Source organism: Lissotriton helveticus, chromosome 2_1 (genome assembly GCF_964261635.1).
Source record: "Lissotriton helveticus chromosome 2_1, aLisHel1.1, whole genome shotgun sequence".
Classification (NCBI taxonomy): Eukaryota; Metazoa; Chordata; class Amphibia; order Caudata; family Salamandridae; genus Lissotriton; species Lissotriton helveticus.
The window spans coordinates 705,819,575-705,843,489 of record NC_136059.1 but is presented as its reverse complement, the minus strand read 5'-3'; the positions used below and the strand labels follow the sequence as shown (position 1 = coordinate 705,843,489).

Sequence of the window (23,915 nt, the reverse complement as noted above, 5' to 3'; positions counted from 1 at the left end):
GTATATTGTAAACTGAGGGAGGGAAAAGAACAGAGCACCACTCTGGCAGGGACCCCCGCAATTGTTAAGTCCAAAACCTCCCTCGGAGGCAGAAGAAGATGCAGAGCATAGGCAGGATTCAAACCCTTGGCCTGTGTGAGCTTGTGCCACCAGAGGCACAAGACACCATTGAGCCATAGCTCCTTGGTGAACCATCACAGCAGCCTGCAGAAAGGCTCCAACCACAATAGATGACAGTGAAGGACAACTAGTCCAGAACCCAGGAGTAAGGACAAACTAGCATAAGGCGTCACGGAAAAGGAGACGTCAGATCCGAATAAGGGACCTACCTAATGCAGCATTGTCCGACAAAACCGCTAGAGTGCAGGGGAGGCAAGAGACCTCAAGCGGTTGAAAAAGAAGGTAAGGACTGGGGGGCTGGGGGGAGGGAGGGGCGGATAGAAGAATTGGACCCATATCGAACAACCCAGGGTAAGGGTTGTAAAGGACACATGGCATATGAGCATACCGTCCAATCACAAGAATGGGTAGAGCAGAGCAACAAAACAGAATGTAGCCTCGTGAGTCATAGTGAAAAGAAGACGTCACCCCGTAGAGGAATAAAGTCACCCAAAGGGAGGCGAAGGCCAGAAGCCCAACCTGAAAAGGTTGTTGCAGGACGGGCGGGCGTTAAGGAATCTGCGGCTAGACCATGTCTCTACCACAGCTAAGACCCCAACTCAGAGGACTGCAGAGGAGTCAGAAATTTCAAGCAATGAGAAAGGGAGAAGAGCATGAGAAGGCCCCACACTGGAAGACCAGGGTGCAGGGACACAGAAGTACCAATGAACCCACCAACCAATCACCAGAAAGGAAGGAGTGGAACAAACAAACAGAACGAGCATCCCACTAGGGAGGAAGCGAAAAAGGGCACTCCCAGAAGACAAAACCACCCGAAGGCAGGCGAGTGCAGAAGAACAAGCTGAAGGTCCTCGCAGAACGGGGAGGAAGGGCGGGTCGTGAAGGAACCTGCGGCTAGAATGGTCTCTACCAGATACATTGTTACCGAAGGTACGTAACTTGTTCATCTGATAGACTTCTAGCCGCAGATTCCTTAACTTAGAATAGATACCAAAGCCATACCCCTAGGGGAGGCGGGACTGCGACTGAATCCCACTAAGGTCCAGAGAGGACCTAGCCGTCCATAACATGACCAAAAAGTGTCGGCAACCAAAGGGCGAAACTCAGTGGGGACAGAAATGACAGCGCAGCCAACCACCAGACCCCTATGCTCTGAAGAGAGCGGGAATCAAGGTGGAGGCTATGGCACCACAGCCCATCCAGAATAACACGAAAACCCCTATATGTAGAGGGGATGAGAGAAGGCCCTGCCAGAACGCTTGTGCCTGAGCAAAAAATGCTGAACTTCGAATGAAGACGAGCAAAGGGGCATGAAGGATCCACAGGATCCACGGTGTAGACGAGAAGTCAGAGCTAGCCCAAGCTAAACAACTGGAACAGCGCAAAACACTGTTGAAGCTGCTCCTGTAAAGATACGGAGGCAGCAGGATACTGAGCCCTGCCCAGCAAGGGCCGATATGGAACAAAAACACACCCAGTAAAGAAACTGGCGTGAAAAGGGGAGTTCAGCACTTCGTAAGAAGTAGGACTGAACCTATGGAGCCAAAAGGCTGGTAAGTGGTAGCCAGACGTGTGCAAGAGCATTGAAAGGATGCCCATACACAACCAGAAGGACGCTCATATTTAGCCAGAGGGTGCCTGTAGTACCATAACAAAAGAGCATCCGGAAGCAAGACAGGAGGAACATCTGAGATGCGCACAATAGCAAGAGGGCAATGGCCCTCAAACACCAGAGAAGATCTGGTGAGGTAAGAAGACAGGGGCAATACCAAGGCAGGAAGCCCGCACAAGCCATTAGGAAGGGCATGGCGCAGAAACAGCCTCAAAAGGATGCTGAAACCCTGCCAAACCCAGGAACTAGGGTATGCTCAAAAGTACCCGCAGTTATACGGAAAGTGGAACTAGTCCAGGCTGCAAGCAGCGTCTGCCTCAGGTCCGGAAGAGAGGATAGTCCCCTCGCAGGACAATTAGAAGAAAGACGAGCCTAACAATGGAGTAGTCAGGACCAATTAACGGGTCCTAGACACCAGGAAGAGCGGAGTCCAAGGAGAACCGGCTCCACAAGTTCGCTAAATTAAGAATGCCAGCAAAATTTACAAATCTCTGCACAGAATCAGCGGGGATGTGGAGAAAACTGCTGGGGAATAAGCCGGAAGCCCATAAAAACGTACAACAGAGAGGCTTTCCCTAATATTGTCAGGGAAGCGACTGTCACGCATCCAGGCATGGCGGCACAAGACCACGGCCATGCTAGAGCACGGCCCACAGAGTCTGTGGTATCCAGGGAGGAGCGTATTGAAAAATGTGCCATCTCCTTGCCGTGTAGGACAATACAGTGTAACTCCGGGTGCAATTCCTCCGGAAGGGAAGGAAGAAGGTTAGCCAAGGAGTCCCAGAGTGCGGAGGACGCACATTCAACTACGCATGTAGTATTTAAAGCGCGGATGGCGGCGCTAGAAGAAGCAAATACTGTCTTCTACATGCAACCAGCCACCGGGATTCCCGGGTGGGAGGAAACAAAGGAAAATTAGAGGAGTCTTGCAACCTAAAAGCCGCCTAAAGTACCAAGCCCTAAGCAGTAGGGTGGAGGGACAGGCAAAGTGGATCCCCGGGGGCAGGACGGTGCCTACGGGCAATGGCCTGATCAACCAGGGCTCCAGGAGAGGTTCGCACCCATGTGCCACGCAGGACTTCTAATAAAGCACCCCCACGGAGTAGGAAGGGCTCCACAGTAATGGGCTTCAGATGAAGCAGATCCATTAAGGGATCAGAAATGAGGGGTACCACAGGAGGCTGAAAGCCTGATAGTCCGCGCATAGGCGGCCGCCAACTCAGTAATCACCCTAGGAGGGGACAAGAGGCCGTCCGTAGGAGACAGTTGAAGGCTAATCCTTCCAGGTGCCATAAAAAGCGGGGCCGGGGAACGACCTGAAGGCCATGCCACACTAGGGACCTGCACTAGTGGCCCATGGCCAGGGGAAGCATCAGCTTGTCACCTGACATCGTGGAGGAGTCGGAAGCGAGGAATCTGGAGGGAGGTCAACCCGAGGCATGGACGCCGGTGTCGGGGAACATATGGACACTGGCGGCGATGGATACGTCGACAGCGGCGTAAGTTGGCGCTGTGTCGGAGTCGACTGGGCATCGACAGCCTCCATTGGGGGCGCAACCTCGACCAGCATCGGATCAAGCGTTGCCCCAGACGTGAGATTAAGCTTAGGGCCGGGTGTGGGTTTGGACTTTGAGCCCGGCTTGGGGTTCGACGTGGAGCCCGGCTGCGAGCTCGGCGTCACCGGTGCCGCTACTGCCAACCACGCAGGAAGCCGCACAGGGCTATGCGATGACTGGCAGTGTGCGCTAGAGCGACCAAGACGGTCTGGGCCACAGCCCAACGTCGTTGCCTCGGCTCCGGAGTTGGAGTCGGTGCACACAGCCCTGGTCGGGGAAGAATCCACCGACGAGGGCCCGGCTTGAGTACCCTCCGCCTCTGTGGGGCCTGAAGGGGCTCCAGGGAGAGAGGGGGACTCGAAGTAGGCCTGAAGAGCCAGGGAGTGGGCCTCCATTTGGGCACGGGTGGTATTGAGGAGGTGACCTCCGGGCCTCCTCAGCTGACTCCTTATGAGAGGAGTGGGCACCAGCGGCACGCCTAGGAGAGGTGGACCTCAGTGGACGCTTGTGGCACCGCTTACCTTTTTTAGGGCGCCCGTCGCGGAAGCAGCCTTGGGAACGAGCCACCTCTGGAGAGGGAGAGCGGCGACGAGTAGAGGCTGGGCTGGACAGCCGTGCGCCCAACAGCTTCATGAAGCATTCCCGTAGGGACTTCGGCTTCATCTGCTGACAGTTGCCGCATTGTTTGGAGTTGTGGTGCACACCAAGGCACCACATGCAAAAAAGGTACGGGTCAGTGCCAGACATCTGACACACAAAGGCCTCACAGGCTTTGAACCCGGAGGGCATTGCACACTGTTTCAGTACGACACCAACGGTGCTGAAAAAGCCCAAAATTAGGCCAGGAACTGCTGCTTTCCAGGATCCGCGTTGTGACGCGGAAAAGAAAAAAACTGATGTCGGCATATATGGCTCAGCTGACGTCACGTCCATGGACGACGGCAGGGCGAAGCCGTACGGCGCCGCCCCCTGGCGCGCAGAGGTGTTGCTGCACAAAATTTTCCAGATTCAGTCTGACGTCTGGGGATATTCTAACCGACCAAAATAATAATATTTAGTCTTCAGCTCCAGGGATGTGGAATTCCTATAGCCCGACACCCAGGACATATTGTTTGTGGTGAAGGGCAACAAGTTTTCACGTGTATTTTGTCCTATGGACAAGTGGGCCTAACCCCAGGCAGCACATACCCTTTGGCTACCAGTTTGCAGTACCACATTATGGCTCAGGGAAGAGCACTGCCTGCAGTTAAAGTAATATTTTTATCCATATGTTAATGTTATTCAAACTGGTATTTATGGATCATTAATGGAAAGCATTTAGTATTACGGTGAGCGCTCTAAGTAAATGTTGAAAGATCTGACTGCACTATTAACAGTGGCTCCAGTATAAAAATGTGTACACATGTTTTCAATGTTTAGCAATATGAGGCTACGTGTAATGTTCCCTTAATGCTCTCTGAATTGATGCACATATTTGCAAACGCTTGAAAGCAAGATTGATGATTCTTTGTTTTCAAAATAAAAGGTTCATAAAAAAAATGAAGGAACAAATAAAACAGTTTGCTAAACTACTGTAAAAGTTCAGGTACTATTTCTTTGCAGCAACATTTAGTAACATGTGTTTATGCATGCTATTATAACCCAAAAATATTCATAATGGAAAATCAGTGTAACCAGTTTCAAAAAGATTATGGAATACAAACATAAACAAGCACTGGCAAAGCCAGTAGGACTGAAATTGGTGGCCAGCTTTTTAGGTTTGTCAATGTGTGACTTGTTTTGGCATGGTTTTTGTACAACTTTATTAGTGTGGGAGCTGCTGGACCCTCACCATTATAACAAACATTGGCAAAAGCAAACATTGTTTTTTGGTCTCAAAAAGCACACACAGCCAAAGTAGTTACTGACACTGAACTAAACTACTTTGTGCACCGATGTGTTCCTTGTGAAACAGCAGAATGCTGTCACTCACAATGAAGCCAGCGGATACAAAGACAATTTTAATAAACACAAAGATCACGGTTGACGCCAGACCAAATTAGGGGCCCAATTATTAAAGAAAGTCTCAAAAGTGCACCCATGGTATATATCCTTGAATTAAGAACAGCTAAATGGCTTTTGTGAAGTCCCAAGAATTCACAATAGAAGTAGAACAAGAAATAGTTCCCCAGGAAAATATCTGTGAACTGTATTTTAGCATGCGCAAATATGCATGTGTAGATTTGCTCATGCGATAATCTGAGTGTTTGCAAGTTCACTTTCCCTCCAACCATTCTTTTTCCAACTTTAGAAGGTTTACATTTGCCATTGTCAGTAGCAAATTTCCAAAAAATTTCAGCATGAGAAAAGATTAGGGAAGAGTTGTTGATAACCCTTAAAACATGCAAGTTAGTAGGATTGCCACACTCAAAAGGGCATTCTAACCCAGGAACTATTGCATACCACTACCTTCAGCCCCAGTGTGTAGATCTGTGTAAACATGGCAACATAAGGGGATTGCAGATATTCAAACACTACTATGGTATGAGTTCTGGCATAATCAGAGAGGCTATATCAGAGCTCTTATATAATGAGATTGTCGTCATAATTTGTTGCTGCACTACATGGTACCAAAGGGGCAAGTGGATTTTGTTACAGGACAAGTAGATTTATGAGGCAACCTCCCCATGGACACGTAAAAATTTGATTAAATTCCACACCCCTGAGCTCCATCTTCGCTCTCGCAGTACGATTATCTTTCTGCATTCGCTCTTTTCCACCAACACCAAATATTAATATAACTGTCCAGCCATAGATATAGGACGTGGCATATGCTAACAATTGTGGCTAATTGAGGACAGGCAAGCCGAGGTTAATTTATGTGAATAAAACTATACAATGTTGACAAATAAGGAAGATCAGACTGTGGGTGGTATCCTTGATGCTCAATCACTGGAACACAAGTACAATTTTGGTTTATTTAGAGTAATACCCTTTAAGATCAACTAAATGCTTCATACTAAAATATGCCAGGTACATTACCAAAATGTCACAGAAAAAAAACAAGGGCATAATTCGAATTGTGGCATATCAAAAACTTAGCTTTATACAGAACTCTTACATTATGAAAGAGTTGGTATAACCATAGCCCTAGAGTGATCAAAAAGATGGCCCAAGTAGAACCCATACATAAACAGGCCCTGCATATATAGAGAACATACATATTCAAAGTACTGACTTAAATAGAGCCATGGCATATTCGGAGTCAGATATAAGCAGAGGTGGCATAATGAGAGCCTTGTTAGAATGCAAAATATGCCATTAATCAAAGTTCTTATATAAGGAAAACACTACTCTAATCTGTCACATCTTTGTATGGCACAAAATAGGACAAGTAGATTTGTAACAGGACAAGTGGATTTTTCAATCATCCTGCCCCCTGGACAAGCAGATATTTAATAAAATGTGACTTCCTTGGATATAGATATACCAGAATATATTGGGAAGCCCTCCAGTCCCACAGAAGGCAAGCAATCTGTGGAGAAGAGGCATTAGTATTAGACCATGAATATATTTGCCTAAAACCATCAAATACTACCATTTATATTCAATTAATCACATTTCTACTAAAATAATACTTTGTCAACAAGTATTTGTTTATGAAGGTTGCATACCTGTAAAGTTATACAAACATTAATTTGCTGCACATATTTACCCATATAACAGGCAAAGATAATGGGAAAGTTAACTCACCCTTCTCTTTCGTCAGTAACAACATTTTGGAACACTCAAAGGAGTCTATATGGCAGCTATTAGTGTGGTAGGTTAGTGGAATATGCCACAAATATCTACAATAAATAAACAAAATCAATTAACTTCGCATTTAAAATTTTGCGTTTCACTTATTCATGCATTAGTTTAGCAGGTAGTGTCTGCTTTCTGTGCAAGTATTCAATTTCATAATTTCAGAAAATAATTACTAGTACAACATTTGCAAAAAAATAGAGATTACACGTGTACCTAGAGGAACTGGCTACAGTTATAAAGTGTTTTTTTGCAATGGAATACAGTCAGTATCAAATTAATACTTACTTATAAAAGGGTGGCATGGTAATTGCCTTTACCACCAAATGCTATGTAGAGTATCTCAAGTCAACAGACACTAAAGTTTAGCATCTCCATTGAGATTTCAACCTCAGAAGCTGTAATTCTGTTTTTATCCTAAGGAATTAGGAGCAGGCACAATACTATATTAAGCACAATTTAGAGTGACCTTTGATGAAAGAATAGCCCTGCTAACTTTGAAGAGTCCACAAAATTATGTTGAGCTGTTAGTCTTATGAGAAACTGGAGTATCATAGATCCTAAGGGGAAAGTAACAGGAAGTATCTGACAGTCTAAAAGAGACAAAAGTGAAACTGAACATTATGTAAAACGCTACGCGCTATTTCGGAACCTAAACTCGCTTAGAAAGGGGGGGGGTGCCCAGCGAGCATCCATGAGGCTTCAGTAGGGCCTGGTCTTGTGCTGGTTAGGGTCTTACCTGGGGAGGCTTCAAGCATCAGTGCAAGTGGTACTGTGCAAGAGATACTAGAATTCTGGAAGATCGACTGAGCGTACGTACTTCAAAAGCGGAACATGTTGAGTCCGGGCAAGATGCATCAAGTCTATGTACATAGTCACGTGCCTCAGTGGGTACGGTTATTGGAAGGATATCCTGTGAGGTCAGCCCCACAAGAAGCAACTGTGTGGTGGACATCCCAGGAATCCCTGTTTCTTGTGATATTATTAGGCCCAACATGGGCAGAGGGATTCTTACCAGGAAACTGAGGTTTTACTGGGGCTGAAGTAAAGAGTGATGGCACTCGGGGAGACAGCCAGAGTGAGATCATGCAAAGAGGATTACTAATCCCCGAGGCGTGTTGAAGAGCCTGTGCCCATGAGGCTGTAGGCCAGCTGGAGGGCTGCAATCCTGAAGTAGCGATGTGATATGAGGCCAAAGGTATTGGGACCTCTCTAGTGACCCTCTTCCAAGATCAATAGCACAGCCAACTCCCGGGTACATTTTGGACAGTGCAAGCCCTCCTGGTCTCTTGCTTTCCAGCATAAATCGCTGACACAAAAACACAGGCAAGAAGTCTTTGCCTTGAATGGGGAAAACAGCATGGCAAGGAGAGAAGAGCTCCACAAAGGGGACTAGTTCAGGGTATGGAGCTCACTCCTGTTGAGAGAACGCAACTGCATTCTATTAACAGCATACTCGCTGAAACAGCTGTGAAGACAGCAAGCAAAGGTACAGTGATGCTCTTCTTTCACCAACCTCTGCCCAGTAACAGGGGCCCATAACTAGGCTCTCCTGAAAGTGCAGAGCGCTGCAGAATTTACTTAATACCCCACGCAGCTGAAGGTGGTATTTGCAGAGAAGAAACACTTGAATTAATCGTAGACAATGGTAATTACTCTGGGCCACATTCCAGCTGATTGTCTTTTTGCTCACTCTGCCACCTCACATTAGACCCAGCCACAAGAATAAACTTCTTGGTCCTACTCCAAAAAGAATAGTTCAGCCAAACAAGATTGAGTTTGAACAAGAACACAAGCAACCCAATACCAGTTTTGGCCTAAATGGGCCTCTTCAGTGAGGTGTAGCTTGGGGCCAGCCACTGACAGATTTCAAACAAGACTATTCCTTTAGAAGATACAGTTATTATAATGTTCAGTGTCCCTGGAGAATCTATGTTCAGTGCTATGTCTGGTGCCAGTACCAGTAGGTTCAGTTTTAAGACAATGACTTTTGGGATCAGTTGAAGAAGTGGCTAAACTGCCTGGTGCCCATATAAATAAATACAGAGTGGCCCTGTTAACTGAACACTGCAACTCTGGTGGTGATTTATGGCATCTGAAAATTAGTTTAAAGTTCTGCTCCAACTTGCCTCAATCTCTGATGTAAGCAGCTCACCCACTGACAAAAGCAGGTGCACCACCAGTACTTATTGTAAACGTTTTCTTGTAAACTTTCCAGAGACTGACTAGCTCTCACTATGTCTAGCCCTTACAGTAAGATTGCCAAAAGCCCCTACAATATTTTACATTTAGTGCCTTTCTGCAAAACCACTGTACGACTGCTTCAGCTTTTTTCTTGGCTGCGGAAGGGGATAGGATTTTCTGTTTTGTGCATATTATAACTCCCTCACTTTTGCCATACACTACCCCTGTTCCAAACCCTCCACACCACCAACTGCATTACGGTTTGACCACGTTACCCATGAAGAGTCAAGGGTAGAAATAATTATTTAATTGGAGAACAGTATTACCTTGTGCTCAAATGATTGTACCCAACATGCACAAGAAAGTGTTCAAAGAAATAAATGGTTCATGCCAGAATAAGCCAGAGGAAATACCCTACACTGAAAAGGTGAGCATAATAGGAACGCTCTGCCATGATTTAACCACAACAACAAGGCCAGTGGCTAGGCAACACTCCTGGACATGTGACTCGCGCAATAGAGGCATAGATCCAGACTGGTCCTGTCGTACTAATTCAGTGACCACTCTAAGAACATAATTAGTTTATATTATAGATAGTATTTTGATCTCTATGTTCAAAAGCACTACTGGCTGAGCAGACCTAAGTTCTTCTTTGGGTCATTTACTACTATATTTATTCCATTTTAGAAGTTCGCAAGTCTATCTGGAAGCAAGTTTAGTCCAATAATGCATGAGAAGGACAGCATGGGGATCTGCTGCCACTGATATTCCTTTTTATTTATTTTTTTAAGTATCATTGAAAACGTTTTTGGTTCCGGGCCTCTGCTTGGCTGTAATGTGATATTGCCATGTCCACTTCCTCCACCAAAACAGCAGTATTCAAGTGTTCCCTATCCACTGGCTAAATTTGAGGAATTATAGGTTAATCTACAAAATTGACAACTGATATATTGCAGCCTACTTATACTTGCATGCCGCCTGCTTGCCATTTGAATCTTGCACTGTCAATATCCATTTATTTCCTTCAGATGCTTTCCTGCCTTGTTACTGGGATTATTCAGCATTCCCAGTATGCCAATATATTATTGCCAAGCAGTATTTCCCAACAGGAGCAGATATTCCACTCTTACCTAGCAGGCACCACTCTGACTCTCTTATACTGTCAATTATTGCACTTTTTCCACTGTCAAGATTGTGCCCTTTATCTTCAACATTCTATGCACTCTTAACACTGCTTTATTTGCCTCACAAATAGTTGCCAAGGAAGCAGCAGTACGAGAAACTGGCTTGGAGGAGGTATTTTTCGACCTCTCAGACAGTTATATCTATCACTAGTTTCTGGTCCTGAATTTACCATGAACCAAGTCATCCCCATTTCCATCTCCATTTCCTATGTGATGTTAAGGTAATTGGAATAGCTTATGGCCGCTGATAAGGTATTCTGCATCCTGTAACCTCTGGGTTCACAGTTGGGTAAACTATATAATCTAACCTAAAATAAGAGGCCTCAGCACTGAAGAATTTGTAAATAAATACCAGAGCCCAAAGTTTTGATTAGAAGCCCATGGCCTTGATTCACCATCCAGTATTTTCTCTAACCTAGCAATCTTTGCCGTTCTTTTAGTGAACTGCTTTACTCCATGATATTAACCAACAAAGCCCAGAGTTAGGTACCCAGTACAAAACGCTATTCCTTCCCACACTAATAGACTCCACAGCACTCTGTAAAATTATGTTCCCACCTTATTTCTCTCATCTGTGACACAGCCTTTCACTGGGATGGGGTCCACTGGTTGATGCTTCTAGGTTTCCAGGAATTCACTCTCCACAACCCTGAAGCCACATCTAGTGGGCTCTGTGGCTAGCAGTATCACACTTTTCTTTAGTCACCAGGAGCCAAGGGTCCCGCAAAACAACTACTCTGCTGCTCACTCCAAGCTCACCTTGTCACTGCTGGGGAGATACCTCTCTATGCAGTAATGACTCTGATGAGCAAGCACCCTTCACTGCTCCTTTAAGGACAGAGCAGGCATCACCACATCATACCAGGATGGTCAGTTGTCACTCCCAGAACAGAAATAGGTTTCTCAGTCCTCCTCACAGCAGAGCTTAGGAAGGGGAAAGGTCTTTCTCCACCTCAGTTTCATGAAATTCCTGAACCTCCTTACTTTTTTCACTAACTTCCATGCGCACAATCGCTTCCACAAGACGGGGATCAAACTTTTACCACTTCCCTATTTAGTATTAGTTAGGATTCTGGCAAAAGTGTAATTAACGATTACAGAGCCTTTTTAAGGTAGGGCCATCTTGCTCTGAAACAGAAGCACGCTCTATTGTCAATACTTTCAAGCTTATTTTCAACAACTTTGGTGACAAAATTCAAATCATCATACAGCTGGGAAAAACATCAAACCTGCACACCTCATAACGTATCAAATACGTGGGAGGAATAGACACCTGGATACTACAGAATAATCGGAAGCTAATCCTTAAACACAGGGATCCTTATTTGTACGATGTGGCCGAAATCAAATCACACTGCCATCTAGCCTATGGAAATCAGACCATCCCCAAACACCTTTACAAAGTGAAGAATCTAGTGTGAACGTGGATCCAACATGTTGCGCCAACCAGAGGCCAACTCAGTGACCATATACAATTCTTCACTGAGAGAACGCTGTGAAAAAGCTTCCCTCAACTGGGACTCTTTCATGGCATTGTGGTCTTTACAGTACAGTAGTTGTCTTGCAATACTTATGGAATTGAGGTTTATATTGGGCTCCCATAAAAGCTAACCAACATATTAGTAAAGTCCAAAATGCTGCTGCTAGACAGGTGCTAACATTGAGCAGATGTAATCACATCATCCCTGCCTTTGAGGCACTGCACGGTCTCTCAGTGGCGAGAGTAATATTTCACGCCCTTAGTGTTGCCCATCAGGGGAGACACCAAACAGGGCCAGCTCATCTTCCTTAAATCAAAACTGAGGCTCAGTTGCCAAAGACTCAAAATAACAACTGATCAGCATATACAAGCTAGACATGTAAAATTCCAGATTTTCTGAATACCCGCAGGATGAAGTGTGAATAGCAGGAGATGGCGGGATGTCGGGACCCTGCTTTTGTTACATTTATATTCACCTATCAACATCTTTGTTCCTCCACTTCTGCTCTTCTCTTGAGGGCACTTTATGGGTATGGGTTACGATGGATTGCGTCTATCCTAGTGGCCATGCAGTCGGTTATTCTCCCCCATTTGAATTTTTGTTTTTTAACTGATGAACTAGGGTTTTCATGAGACGCAGAATTATCAGCTTTGGTTTTTCAATATTATTACCAGCATTTGGCTGAATATCCACATTGCTAAATGTAAAATGTAAATGTAAATGTACAGGAATTTATATAGCGCAAATCACCAAGCGGTTTCTAAGCGCTTGCTTAGGGAACCCGTCCTGGTATTCCCCTGTGAGATAACCCCGGCAGGGTATCCGCAAGGTGAAAGCCAGGCATCCCGCCGCGAGGGGCCGTTGTGGAGATTAAGCAAGCTATTGCCCAGAGTCGCAGAGTGTGAACCCGTGAATTGAGTAGGCACCGGAGCGAGAATTGTCAAGTCGATGGACATTTTAGGACTCAAGGCTCCGCCGAGTCGGGAATTGAACCCTGGTCCTGGGCTGACCTCTGCTTCCAGGTCTGCCTCCTCTAACCAGTGAGCCACACTTCTACACTACTGGAGGTTTCATTTGTATGTTGACAACACAAAGATTCATCACCATTGATGGGTGGAACTGGAGTTGTATCAATCGTAGGTCAAGCAACTCCTCACTTTAAATCCCCACAAATGAATTATTTTCTTACCTAGCACTGCAGTCCCCGTCCCTTTATGTGATAAGGCTTGGCCGTTAGTCTATGCTCCCCTGCTCTAAACTACTTTTAGATGCCAAGATTTTGATCACTAGAGCATAGTGATCCTGATTTAATTCCCAACCAACACTGCTTCTTGTGACTGATTTTAACTATTAAAATGCTGAGAGGAATCTCCACAAGGACAAAAGTTTCTTGGACTGCCTCACGAACTGTTCCACAGCAGAGGCAAGGATTACACTGGTGCTACCCAGAACTGACTATCAGTTCAGCTTAATATTACTTGCTTTGTTGCTTGCAAAGAACTGGATGTAGTCCAATTAAGAAGAACTTGTAATTCTAGATGTTGTAACAGACCTGTATTTTTCTCGGACCTTTCAGTCAGTAGATCCCAGCTTAATTTCAATATAATTCGGGATATGTGCTTCATTTTGCTTAAAACTTTAAATTGGCAAGTCTATGCTCAAAACTACTGCGAGCTAGTTCCATTTAGTTATTTTTTCATGACTGACTATCTCTGCCAGTGGTATAGATCATTGCACCTCTTTTTGCAAGACATTAAAAATCTTTTCCCTTCTGGCAACTTCTGACCCACTACTTTTGCCCATTTAGGAAGAGTTGCCCTAGTCATGCTAACTGTAGACAAACCGCTCTCTGCTCAACTCAACAAACTTCAATACTAGCCGGAAACTGAACTGAACTAAGCTATAGCTAGTAAAGTACAGAAAGTGTTTACAACATCTATAACTCCGCGAGTGAACGCACACAAGTCTCATCCAGAGGATGTAGAAGTACGTTTTTTCTGCTTACTTGTCAGACAAACATTTTGTGACCGATGGCATGGATTATTATTTTCACCGTTTAGCTTACAAACTTGACCCCTCCAAATAACAACCTGACAGCTATTACACATTCGCAAGCTGAAATGACCTCAATTGTTTGTAGTAGTATATTTCAACATTGGCGGGGACTTAATGACACACTTCAAACAGAACAGATGAAGATTGACCAGAGGAAGGTTGTGATGCTGGCTGGGTGAGGAAGGTGCAACCGCAGGCAGAAATGAAACAGGGACAGAGGGAGCACAAGATAATCATAAGAGGTGGCAGGAGGGTTGGGGCACGGAGAAGGTGAAGTAGAAAGCGAAATGCAGGGGGCGTGGCTTAGCGCCCGATGCGGATGGCGGCGTAGGCATTGGCGCTCCGGTCCCGCTGAGGGGAACCAGCAGTTCGCGCTCCACTTTCAACTCGCTGCTGACGGGTTTCTGCAGCGGAGACCGGCGGGCATGTGGTGAGCTATCTATGCGGCTCCCAGAGGGTCTCCGTTGCTGTTTTTTTGCCTGTTGACGTTCCGGTCGCGGCTCTCACAGAGTCGCGGCCGCCATTTTGTACCCACGAAGTGCCGAGGCTGCCCCTCAGATATGCGCAGCTTTACTTCACGGCCACTCTTCTGCTCATAGCCTTGCTCCTAATGTTTGCTGAGCCATGCTTCCCCTATCATTGACCCGCTTCACTTCCTGACTGTGCCTGCTCTTTCTTGGTGGTTTTCAATGCTGCCTTAAGCTTCCTCAGTTTCTAAAGATGGCGGCCATTTCATGAACTGTGCTATTTTACTGGACCTTTCATCTACAGCTGCTAGATTACCCTAATTTCCTTAATACATCAAAGAATTTTTTTTTTTTCATCTACAGCATTGTTCCCATCAAGTTGCTTTGTAGTCCATGGGAATTTTGCGCATTTCCTTTTTGACTGCCTTTCTTTTTCATGACTAGCTTACATGGGTAAACTCACGCCGAACGGCGTCACTAAACCCTCGCAGCATATTTTTATCAAAAATTCCAAGGTGTTCTCGGCTTTTGCCCAGTTAGAAGTTTCTCAGTCATCTTCTGTTCATTCACCACAGTCCTCAATGGAGCAATCTGCGCAGACTGTAGGGAAGGGTACCACCAAACGGCTAAAAAAGGACCCTCCTTCTCCATATAATCCTGCCTCTGCCATATCCATGGAACTGTTGCTGGAGGTGATAAGAGCATTGCGTCCTTTTATGGAAGAAACTAACGCCAAATTACAGGTTCTAACTGATAATTGGTCCCAAATGGATGCGAGAGTCACGTCTGTGGAGCGCAGCGTCTCTTCATGAGTCGTCATCCAAAGTCTCCCACTTGCACTCACAGGTTGCGTCTCTTCAAAAGCAGGTGGAGGAGCTTGAAAATAGAAATAGACGCAACAACCTACGTATTTGCGGCCTGGTGGAGGGTTGTGAGGGGTCTGACCCCGTTGCTTTTTTCAATTCCTTCCTTCCCACCCTCTTGCACTTGCCGGAAGGTACAGTACTTAACATACAACGGGCCCATAGACTTGGCAGAGCTCCTTCTCCTTCCTCCACTTCTTCGAAACCAAGAGGAGTCATCATGTATTTTCTGGAATACACCGACTTACTAAAGGTTCTTTCAGCAGCTAGAGCCTCTCCTCGTTTAACCTGGTCAGGATCTTCCTTGTTCTTTGCACAGGATTATGCAAGAGCCACGGCGAATCGACGCAAGGCCTTCCTGGATATGAGACCCGCTCTTCGCTCCATTGGTGCTAGATATGGCCTTTTTCACCCGTGTTTTTTCAGGGTTACCTACAATAACAAAACGACGACCTACGAGGATCCAGTTAGTCTCCAGAGCTTCCTGAATTCCTGTCAAGCTGCTGATATGGACCTCTCTGGTCCATCTTCCTCTTTTCCTCCATGATTTTTGCATCTTCTCTCTCTTTTGATGGTTGATATTTATTGTTGTTCTCCCCTCTTCATTTACTTTCCATGTTTGGCAGTTGTGCTTTTTAATCCTATGTGTTTTTGTATCCAATCCCTTTTTCCTTCATATATTCCCTCCTTGCCCTATTTTTCAATTTACATGGTTTCTTTTTGGTTTGTTTTTTTCAGTGGCTCTGTCTCCTAATGTTATTCTTCTTTATCCACAGGTTACATATCGCGTTCCGTGTTGTCCCCTTGGTTGGGTGGTTCGTTGACCCTGTTCGCCGGACCTCCTCTAGTTGGCTCTACCCCCCCTCCTCTTCTTCTCGTTTGATCCTCTTCCTGATTGTACCCCCCCTTCCTCTTGCAAGTACAGTTTTTCTTCTTGTTCATCATGTTTATTTTCCCTTTTGTCCCCCTTTCCCTGGTTTTAGTATTTCTTCCATGCTTAAGGGTGTCTACTATACTCTACTTGCTTTTCGTTCTTCACCTTCAAGATTTTGTTTCATGCTCTCCTGTTTCTACATGTTTCTTTTTTGCGTCTTCGGCTTTTACTGTTCTGTCTCCTAACACTTGCTTCTCTCTTCATGCATCTTCTTTTCCTTATCACTCCTGTTTTCTTTTTTCTTTCTCCTTTATACCTCTCTTTTTCCTTTTCCTTTTCTCCTCTCTTTCAGACATTTATGATCATTTCTCTCTCTTTTACTCACTTTTTTTCATGGGCTCTTCTTCTCATGTTGTTATTGCTCTTCTTTCTCTTCTATTTTATGTATTATGTCATTGAAAATAATTACATGGAATGTTAAGGGCATTAATTCTCCGATTAAGAGGCAAAGAATCTTAACTCACCTAGCCAGATTAAATGTAGATGTTGCATTTTTACAAGAAACTCACTTATCTGATGTAGAATCGGCTAAACTCAAAAGAGGATGGGTGGGTGAGGCTTATTATTCCCAAGGTGACGATAAACGAAATGGTGTAGCTATTCTGTGTCGTAAAACCCTTACTCATTCCCTAATTGCTCAGGAATCAGATGCTGATGGTCGATGGGTATATGTTAAACTGTCTCTAAAGGGTGTTCCAATTTCCCTTCTTAATGTCTATGCTCCCACTGGTGGTGGTCCTGTTTTTTGACATGACTTTTCCCACCTTATCACCAGATTTACTGATGATAACTTCATCTTAGCTGGTGATTGCAATCAACCCTTGGACCCTTTCCTTGACCGGAATTCCAAGACTCCTTATGTTCCAAATAAATCTCACAAGCTATTTATTCAAGCTATCTCTCAACACAAGCTCATTGACGCATGGCGCTTATGTAATCCGGCAACGAGAGAATTTACTTTTTACTCCCCTTGCCATCATTCCCAGTCCCGGATTGATTATATTTTTATTACTCACAATATTGCCCAAACTCTTACTAGTGCTGAAATTGGTCCTATTTTACTTTCGGATCATGTTCCTACCATAGCTCATATTGACATACTTCCTAAACCTGTTGGGCCTAAGAGATGGCGTTTTAATAACGCCCTTTTCTTGGATCCCAAATTCACCGCTTCCTTTATTGAATTTTCCAATTAATTTTTTTTGTTTAATGATACTTCCTCCATCCCCAAACACACTATCTGGGATGCCTTTAAGGCTTCGGCAGGAGATTTTATAATTGGATATGTTGCAAAGAAATGAAAAATTGCCCGCAAAGTTACAGGGGATCTCCTTCAAGACATCAAGAAATTGGAACACGCCTATTTTACCTCCCATTCACAAGACAGTTTAACAGCCCTTGTTAATGCCAAAATGAAGTTCAACAAAACATCCACAGAGGATGCTTCTTTATATCTATTGAAATCTAGTGCAAAGTTTTATGGTGGTAGAAACAAAGCTGGGAAAATCTTAGCTAATTATTTGAAAATCAAACACAACAAATTGAATATTGAGTCCATTTACGATACTCAATCTAATCTTCAACATAAAGACGCAGACATCCTCACCGTAATTCTCCTCTTTCTGCAAATCTTTGTACTCATCTGAAACCCAACCCTCTACCCAATCTTTAGATCATTTCTTTTCTACCATACATAAACCTGAACATTTCCCTCTCGATCTTTCTTCCTTAGAATTACGATATTTCTCAACACGAACTACTTCTAGCACTCCAGACTCTCAAGAAAGACCAAGCTCCTGGACCAGATGGTCTCACTGTTGAATTCTTTCTCCATTTTTCAAAACTCCTTATTCCAAGATTACACTCTCTCCTAGACTCATTCCTTGCCTTAGGTGCTTCCTCAGGTTCTTTCTCAGACGCCCACATTTGCCTTATACCCAAGCAGGGGAAAGATGCTCAATATTGCAAGAACTATAGGCCCATTTCTCTGGTCAATATCGATTACAAGATATTCGCTAAATCACTTGCAGCGCGTCTTGATCTTTTACTTCCAGACCTCTTAGGTGAGGAACAATCAGGTTTCGTCAAGGGCCGATTTATCACAGATAACACTAGACTTCTGTTTAATGTTCTATCAAAATCCCATAAATTACCTACTGCCCTTGCAGCAATTGCCCTAGATGCTGAGAAAGCTTTTGATAGGGTTGAGTGGACCTATTTATTCCACGCCCCTAAATGGTTTGGTTTTGGCCCCAAATTTATCTCCTTGATTTCTTTATTGTATTCCAATCCTCGTGCGGCAGTCTGCGCCAATGGCCTGGTCTCGGTACAAAAGGGGGTGGTGATGGACGGAGCATCTGAACCAATCAAACACTCACACCCAGTCAAAACATCTGGGTTTGATCCATCACCGTTCTTTAGCCCACTCTGCCACCCCAGTTCAGACATGGCTATATGCAAATCAGTCTGACCCTGTGCCTCATGGGAACAGTCCAGCCGGAACTGCCAAGCCATGCCTTCCCTGGACCGGAAACAAGCGTCCGAGGACCGGTTTCTGGCATTCCAGCCGTCTTCAGCCCGGCTTGCTTGAATCCAGTGGCAAAGTGGCCTGGTCTATTCTTTTTTTGATTTAGGGAGAGGAGTACGCCAAGGTTGTCCCCTATCCCCTTTTCTTTTTAATCTGGCTCTAGAACCTTTTCTGTCCACACTTCGACAAAACCCTAACATCCATGGCTTTCCTGCCTTGGGTTCCCAAATTAAGCTTGCTGCTCATGCGGACGATATTTTACTTTTTATCTCTAACCCCACTGAATCTATTCCTGCTTTCCTTGCCGAAGTCAGAGACTATTCCCAGATATCTGGCTACAAGCTCAATAATGACAAGTGTGAGATCTTGCCCTTGACGAAGTTCACATTTAAGCCTGATTTTACTCCTTCCAACTTCACATGGAGTTCCTCACACATTAAATACCTTGGCCTTCATATCACCCCTTCTATTTCAGACACGGTCTCCCTTTGTTTAAATAAATGCATTCAAAAACTATTGGACTTAACATCTAGATGGCATCCCCTTTACTTGTCATGGTGGGGCCGTCTTGATACAATTAAAATGATGCTATCTCCTATAGGGATGTATGACGTTACAACGCATACTTTTAGCACGCATACCTTTACAACACAATTTTTACAACGCAGGATCCATTACAACGAACTACCATTACAGCGCATTTTTTTACATCGCAGATGCCTTTACAACGCATACCATTACAACGTAAGTATTGGTAAGTATATCATATTTTTAAAAATGTAAGTAATTAAAATTAATATAATTTAATTTTATTTTATTTAAAACCCAAACCTAGCCTTGAACCCTAAAAATACTCCTGTACCCCAAAACCCAAACCTAGCCCTGAACCCTAAAAATACCCCTGTACCCAAAAACCCAAACCTAGCCCTGAACCCTAAAAATACCCCTTTACCCAAAAACCCAAACCTAGCCCTGAACCCTAAAAATACCCCTTTACCCAAAAACCCAAACCTAGCCCTGAACCCTAAAAATACCCCTGTACCCAAAAACCCAAACCTAACCCTGAACCCTAAAAATACCCCTTTACCCAAAAACCCAAACCTAGCCCTGAACCCTAAAAATACCCCTGTACCCAAAAACCCAGACCTAACCCTGAACCCTAAAAATACCCCTTTACCCAAAAACCCAAACCTAGCCCTGACCCCTAAAAATACCCCTTTACCCAAAAACCCAAACCTAGCCCTGAACCCTAAACCCTAAAAATACCCCTTTACCCAAAAACCCAAACCTAGCCCTGAACCCTAAAAATACCCCTGTACCCAAAAACCCAAACCTAGCCCTGAACCCTAAAAATACCCCTTTACCCAAAAACCCAAACGTAGCCCTGAACCCTAAAAATACCCCTTTACCCAAAAACCCAAACCTAACCCTGAACCCTAAAAATACCCCTTTACCCAAAAACCCAAACCTATAACACTTTTAATATAATTATATACTTACCAATACTTACGTTGTAATGGCATGCGTTGTAAAGGCATCTGCGATGTAAAAAAATGCGTTGTAATGGTAGTTCGTTGTAATGGATCCTGTGTTGTAAAAGTTGCGTTGTAAAAGTAGTCCGTTGTAATAGTTGCGTTGTAACGGTTGTTTACCCTCCTATAGTCCTCTACACTATTTCTAATATTCCTGTCTCCATCCCCTCTAAATTTTTCAGGAGAATGAACTCAATTTTGACATCCTTTCTCTGGAGCAACAAAAAATCTAGAATGTCCCTTACTAGGCTTATACGTCCCAAATCAGAAGGTGGAGTTAATTTCCCAGATTTCCCAGTTTATCATAAGGCATTTCTATTACGACAGGCTTCTCTCTGGTTGCAAGACCCGACTTCCCCTTGCCCCTTATGGGCTAAACTTGAACGCCTTTTCCTTTCTCCTTTCTCCCTTGCTGAATATCTTTCTTTTTCACGCAAGCCTTCCTCTATTCCTACTCCTATTCACAAATTCACCGCTAAACTGCTTCTATCCTCTTCTCCTGCTCCCCCTATCACTGTTGCCGAGTTCCTCACTTCCACCATTTGGCATAACACTTCCCTCTTGATACGTGATAAGCCCTTTTACTGGAAGTCGTGGCGGCATAAAGGACTAATTTGGCTGTCCCAACTATTTTCACATTCTTCTTTCATACCCTTCCCTACTCTCCGCACCGCCTATGCTTTGCCTGCTTCCTTCACCCACAGATATCTTCTTCTTAAAGAGGCTGCATTGGCAACTTACACCCGTCTCTTGCACACATCATCCCCTTCTTCTTCCCCTACTCCTATCTCACATCTTCATTCCTTTCTACGCACCACTCCCAAAGCCTCCTCCATTTACAAGCACCTTCATACTAAAGACTCTGTCAGACCCAAATCCAAGGTGGAGAAATGATAGGAACAGCATCTTGCTACGTCTTTGCCCATTCCTTTGTGGGATAAGATCTGGAATAAAATTCGCAAGTCCTCTAGAGCAGCCACCCTGACACAAACCTTGTTCTTCATTTATAATAGACTTCTTTTCACACCATCTGATCTTCATAAACGCTTTCCTGCCACTCCACACATTTGCTGGTCCTGCTCTTCCCCGCAAGCGACTTTGTTTCATATGTTGTTCCTATGCAAACCGGTTCATGACTTCTGGTTGCAGGTCTGGGCCCAAATTAATGTGATGTTTCATACTTATATTCCTTTCTCATACACTAATGCTTTCTTAGGAAGTCTCTCTCCTTGTTGGGAGGATGCTGAACTTAACACTCAGATTATCGATCTATTGTTAGCTGTTGCATTTCAGCAAATTACAGTCAACTGGAAGAACTTTTCTGATGTCTCCTTCAAAGCATGGTGGTATAACATCTGCCATAATCATAGACTGGATACTGCTTTTGTTTTTCCGGCCCACATGGCGGCAAAACGTACAGACTTATGGCTTCCTGTTACGCTCTATCTTGATGTATGTGCTAAACGTTCGTTTTACCCGCAGCCTTCGCAGCAAGAGGTTCTCAAGCCTCCTTAAATGCCCCCCACATTCCGTTTCTTTTACATTATCAATTGTATATACTTTCTTTTGTATTATTTTATCTCTACAACTGTTGCTCTTATATTTTACTCAACTTTGATGCTTATGATTAGCTTTCATTTTTGTTTATAACTGTATTATGCCCATTGATGTATTCATATTTCCTATTTATTATTATATTTTGTATTGACACCTTACTCCTCTTCCCTTTCCCGAAATAAAATTCTTTCTTGAACTTTAAGAAAGTGAAATGCAAGTTATTAGTGAATATCGAAGTTACTCAGTAACTGCTTTTATAATATGAATGAAAGTCATTGATGGCATCACAGATTATTATTATTAAAGTTACTGGACAGGTGGAGTTGCCACTGGTGGAGCCCCATAGTATTTCAAGGATACACAGACGATTATTATGCCATACAGAATATCCAATGGATCCCGAAAGGTATAGACTTACTAACCCAATGTAGAATTATAAACATGAGAAAGAAGATACCTGATTTGAATCTACTATTTAAATAATTAAAAATAATACTTTCATCCTGATTTGAAGAGTGATCATATTTGGGCATATCTTACTTTTAACTTGTTGCAAGACCACAGAGTTTGAAACTTGAAGAAACCGCTACATACTAAAATAAATATTTGGCAGATGTCCAGATATGAGGTACAGACGTTACAGAGTAGAGCCTTGTCTTGATGTTATGCTATGACCTTGGACACAAAGAGGTTTACAAGTCTACAGCCTATGAGGAAGGGTGCAGCCTATTTTCCTAACGTTATCTTAAAGTACACACTTGTGAAATACTATAAATAAGAGTTAGCCAATAATGCGAAGTCTTGTCCATGGGACTTGTCGAATTCCTGTGGGCACTCCTGTGGCCCGATTTAACGTCTATTTAATGTGGGGATGCTACAGAGTTTAAATTACTCTTGTACCACACAACATTCTTATAGTCTAAAACTGTTTTCAAAAAAATTATTGATATCACGTTTAGAAAAGGAATGCGATAGCCCTATTAATCTGCTAAAGTGAGGTCCTCACTCAATAGCAGGGACAAGAGATTTGCATAGAAATGGAAGATGAACAACTCTACTTGATAGAACAAAAACTTACATTAAAACTAGCTTCACCCACAGACTGAGAAAAAGTTTCATTGTTGACAGTTTCAAAGAGGACACATTTGTTTAACACCTGTGTAGTGGTTAGTCAGAGCAAACAGTCCTTTGTTCTAGCACTCCTCAACTGAAAAAATACATTACGTTATTTATAAATTGCTAGACATTTACACAGATCTAATACTCACTTGGCGCCTGGAGTCTGCATGCTTGAATCCGAGCTACGAAGATATCGCTCTTGCTGTATCATAATGTTCAATCCTTTTTTTGTGGCTGTTACCAGTGGAAGCCCCTTCTGAGTGGTCCATGTTCTCATCAGCTCCTTTACATCCAGATCTGGTGTGTGCTAGCAAGTAACAACGTATGTTAATATGCAATGATTACAATTTCACATTTCCCACCCACACACTAGGTCATAACATCCTCTCATACAATACTGTACAAATTAGCTTCAAGTCAAATAAAACAAACTAAAGAGCGGGGAAATTCTTCACTTTTGGAAATAGGCTGTTCTGCCAAGCACTTGTAGTAGAAAGTGGGGTGGAGCCGAAGAGTGCTCAACATGATTTACATGTGCTGCAATTAGGTCCTCATAACAAGCTGATCAGAGCCTACTCTAGTCTAGGCAGTTCTAAAGCGCATGGCTACCGACTGGCCTCCCAAGGCTTTGCAGCAATTATCCAGATCATATTTTCCCTCAATCCGACAAATAGAAAGATTTTTAATTGCTTTCTAAACCCCTCCTAATTACAGAATTCTATGCATATATTTATTTATATATTTATTTCGCGGCCACCAAATGTATGCTTATTTTAAAATAAACAGTAAATGATACACAATAACTCAGATAGGTTTCTTACACAAATCAAGTTGACAATTCATATAGTATATAGGGATATGTCGGTATGATGGTAAGCCACTGTTTTGCTCATTAACAGTAACAGACACACTTAAATAAAATCTACAACTAGAAAGAGACA

General features: G+C 43.7%; 1 protein-coding gene across 1 annotated transcript in view; it reads right to left on the bottom strand.

Moving 5' to 3' along the window:
* Positions 1 to 23,915, bottom strand: part of LNPEP (leucyl and cystinyl aminopeptidase) — a 297,916-nt gene that overhangs the window by 64,783 nt on the left and 209,218 nt on the right. Inside the window, exons 10-11 of the mRNA XM_078675434.1 lie at positions 23,124 to 23,281; positions 7,021 to 7,115 (exon numbers count right to left, since the gene is read on the bottom strand). Coding sequence (XP_078531560.1) covers positions 7,021 to 7,115; positions 23,124 to 23,281 — 253 coding nt within the window. The remainder of the gene's footprint in view (positions 1 to 7,020; positions 7,116 to 23,123; positions 23,282 to 23,915) is intronic.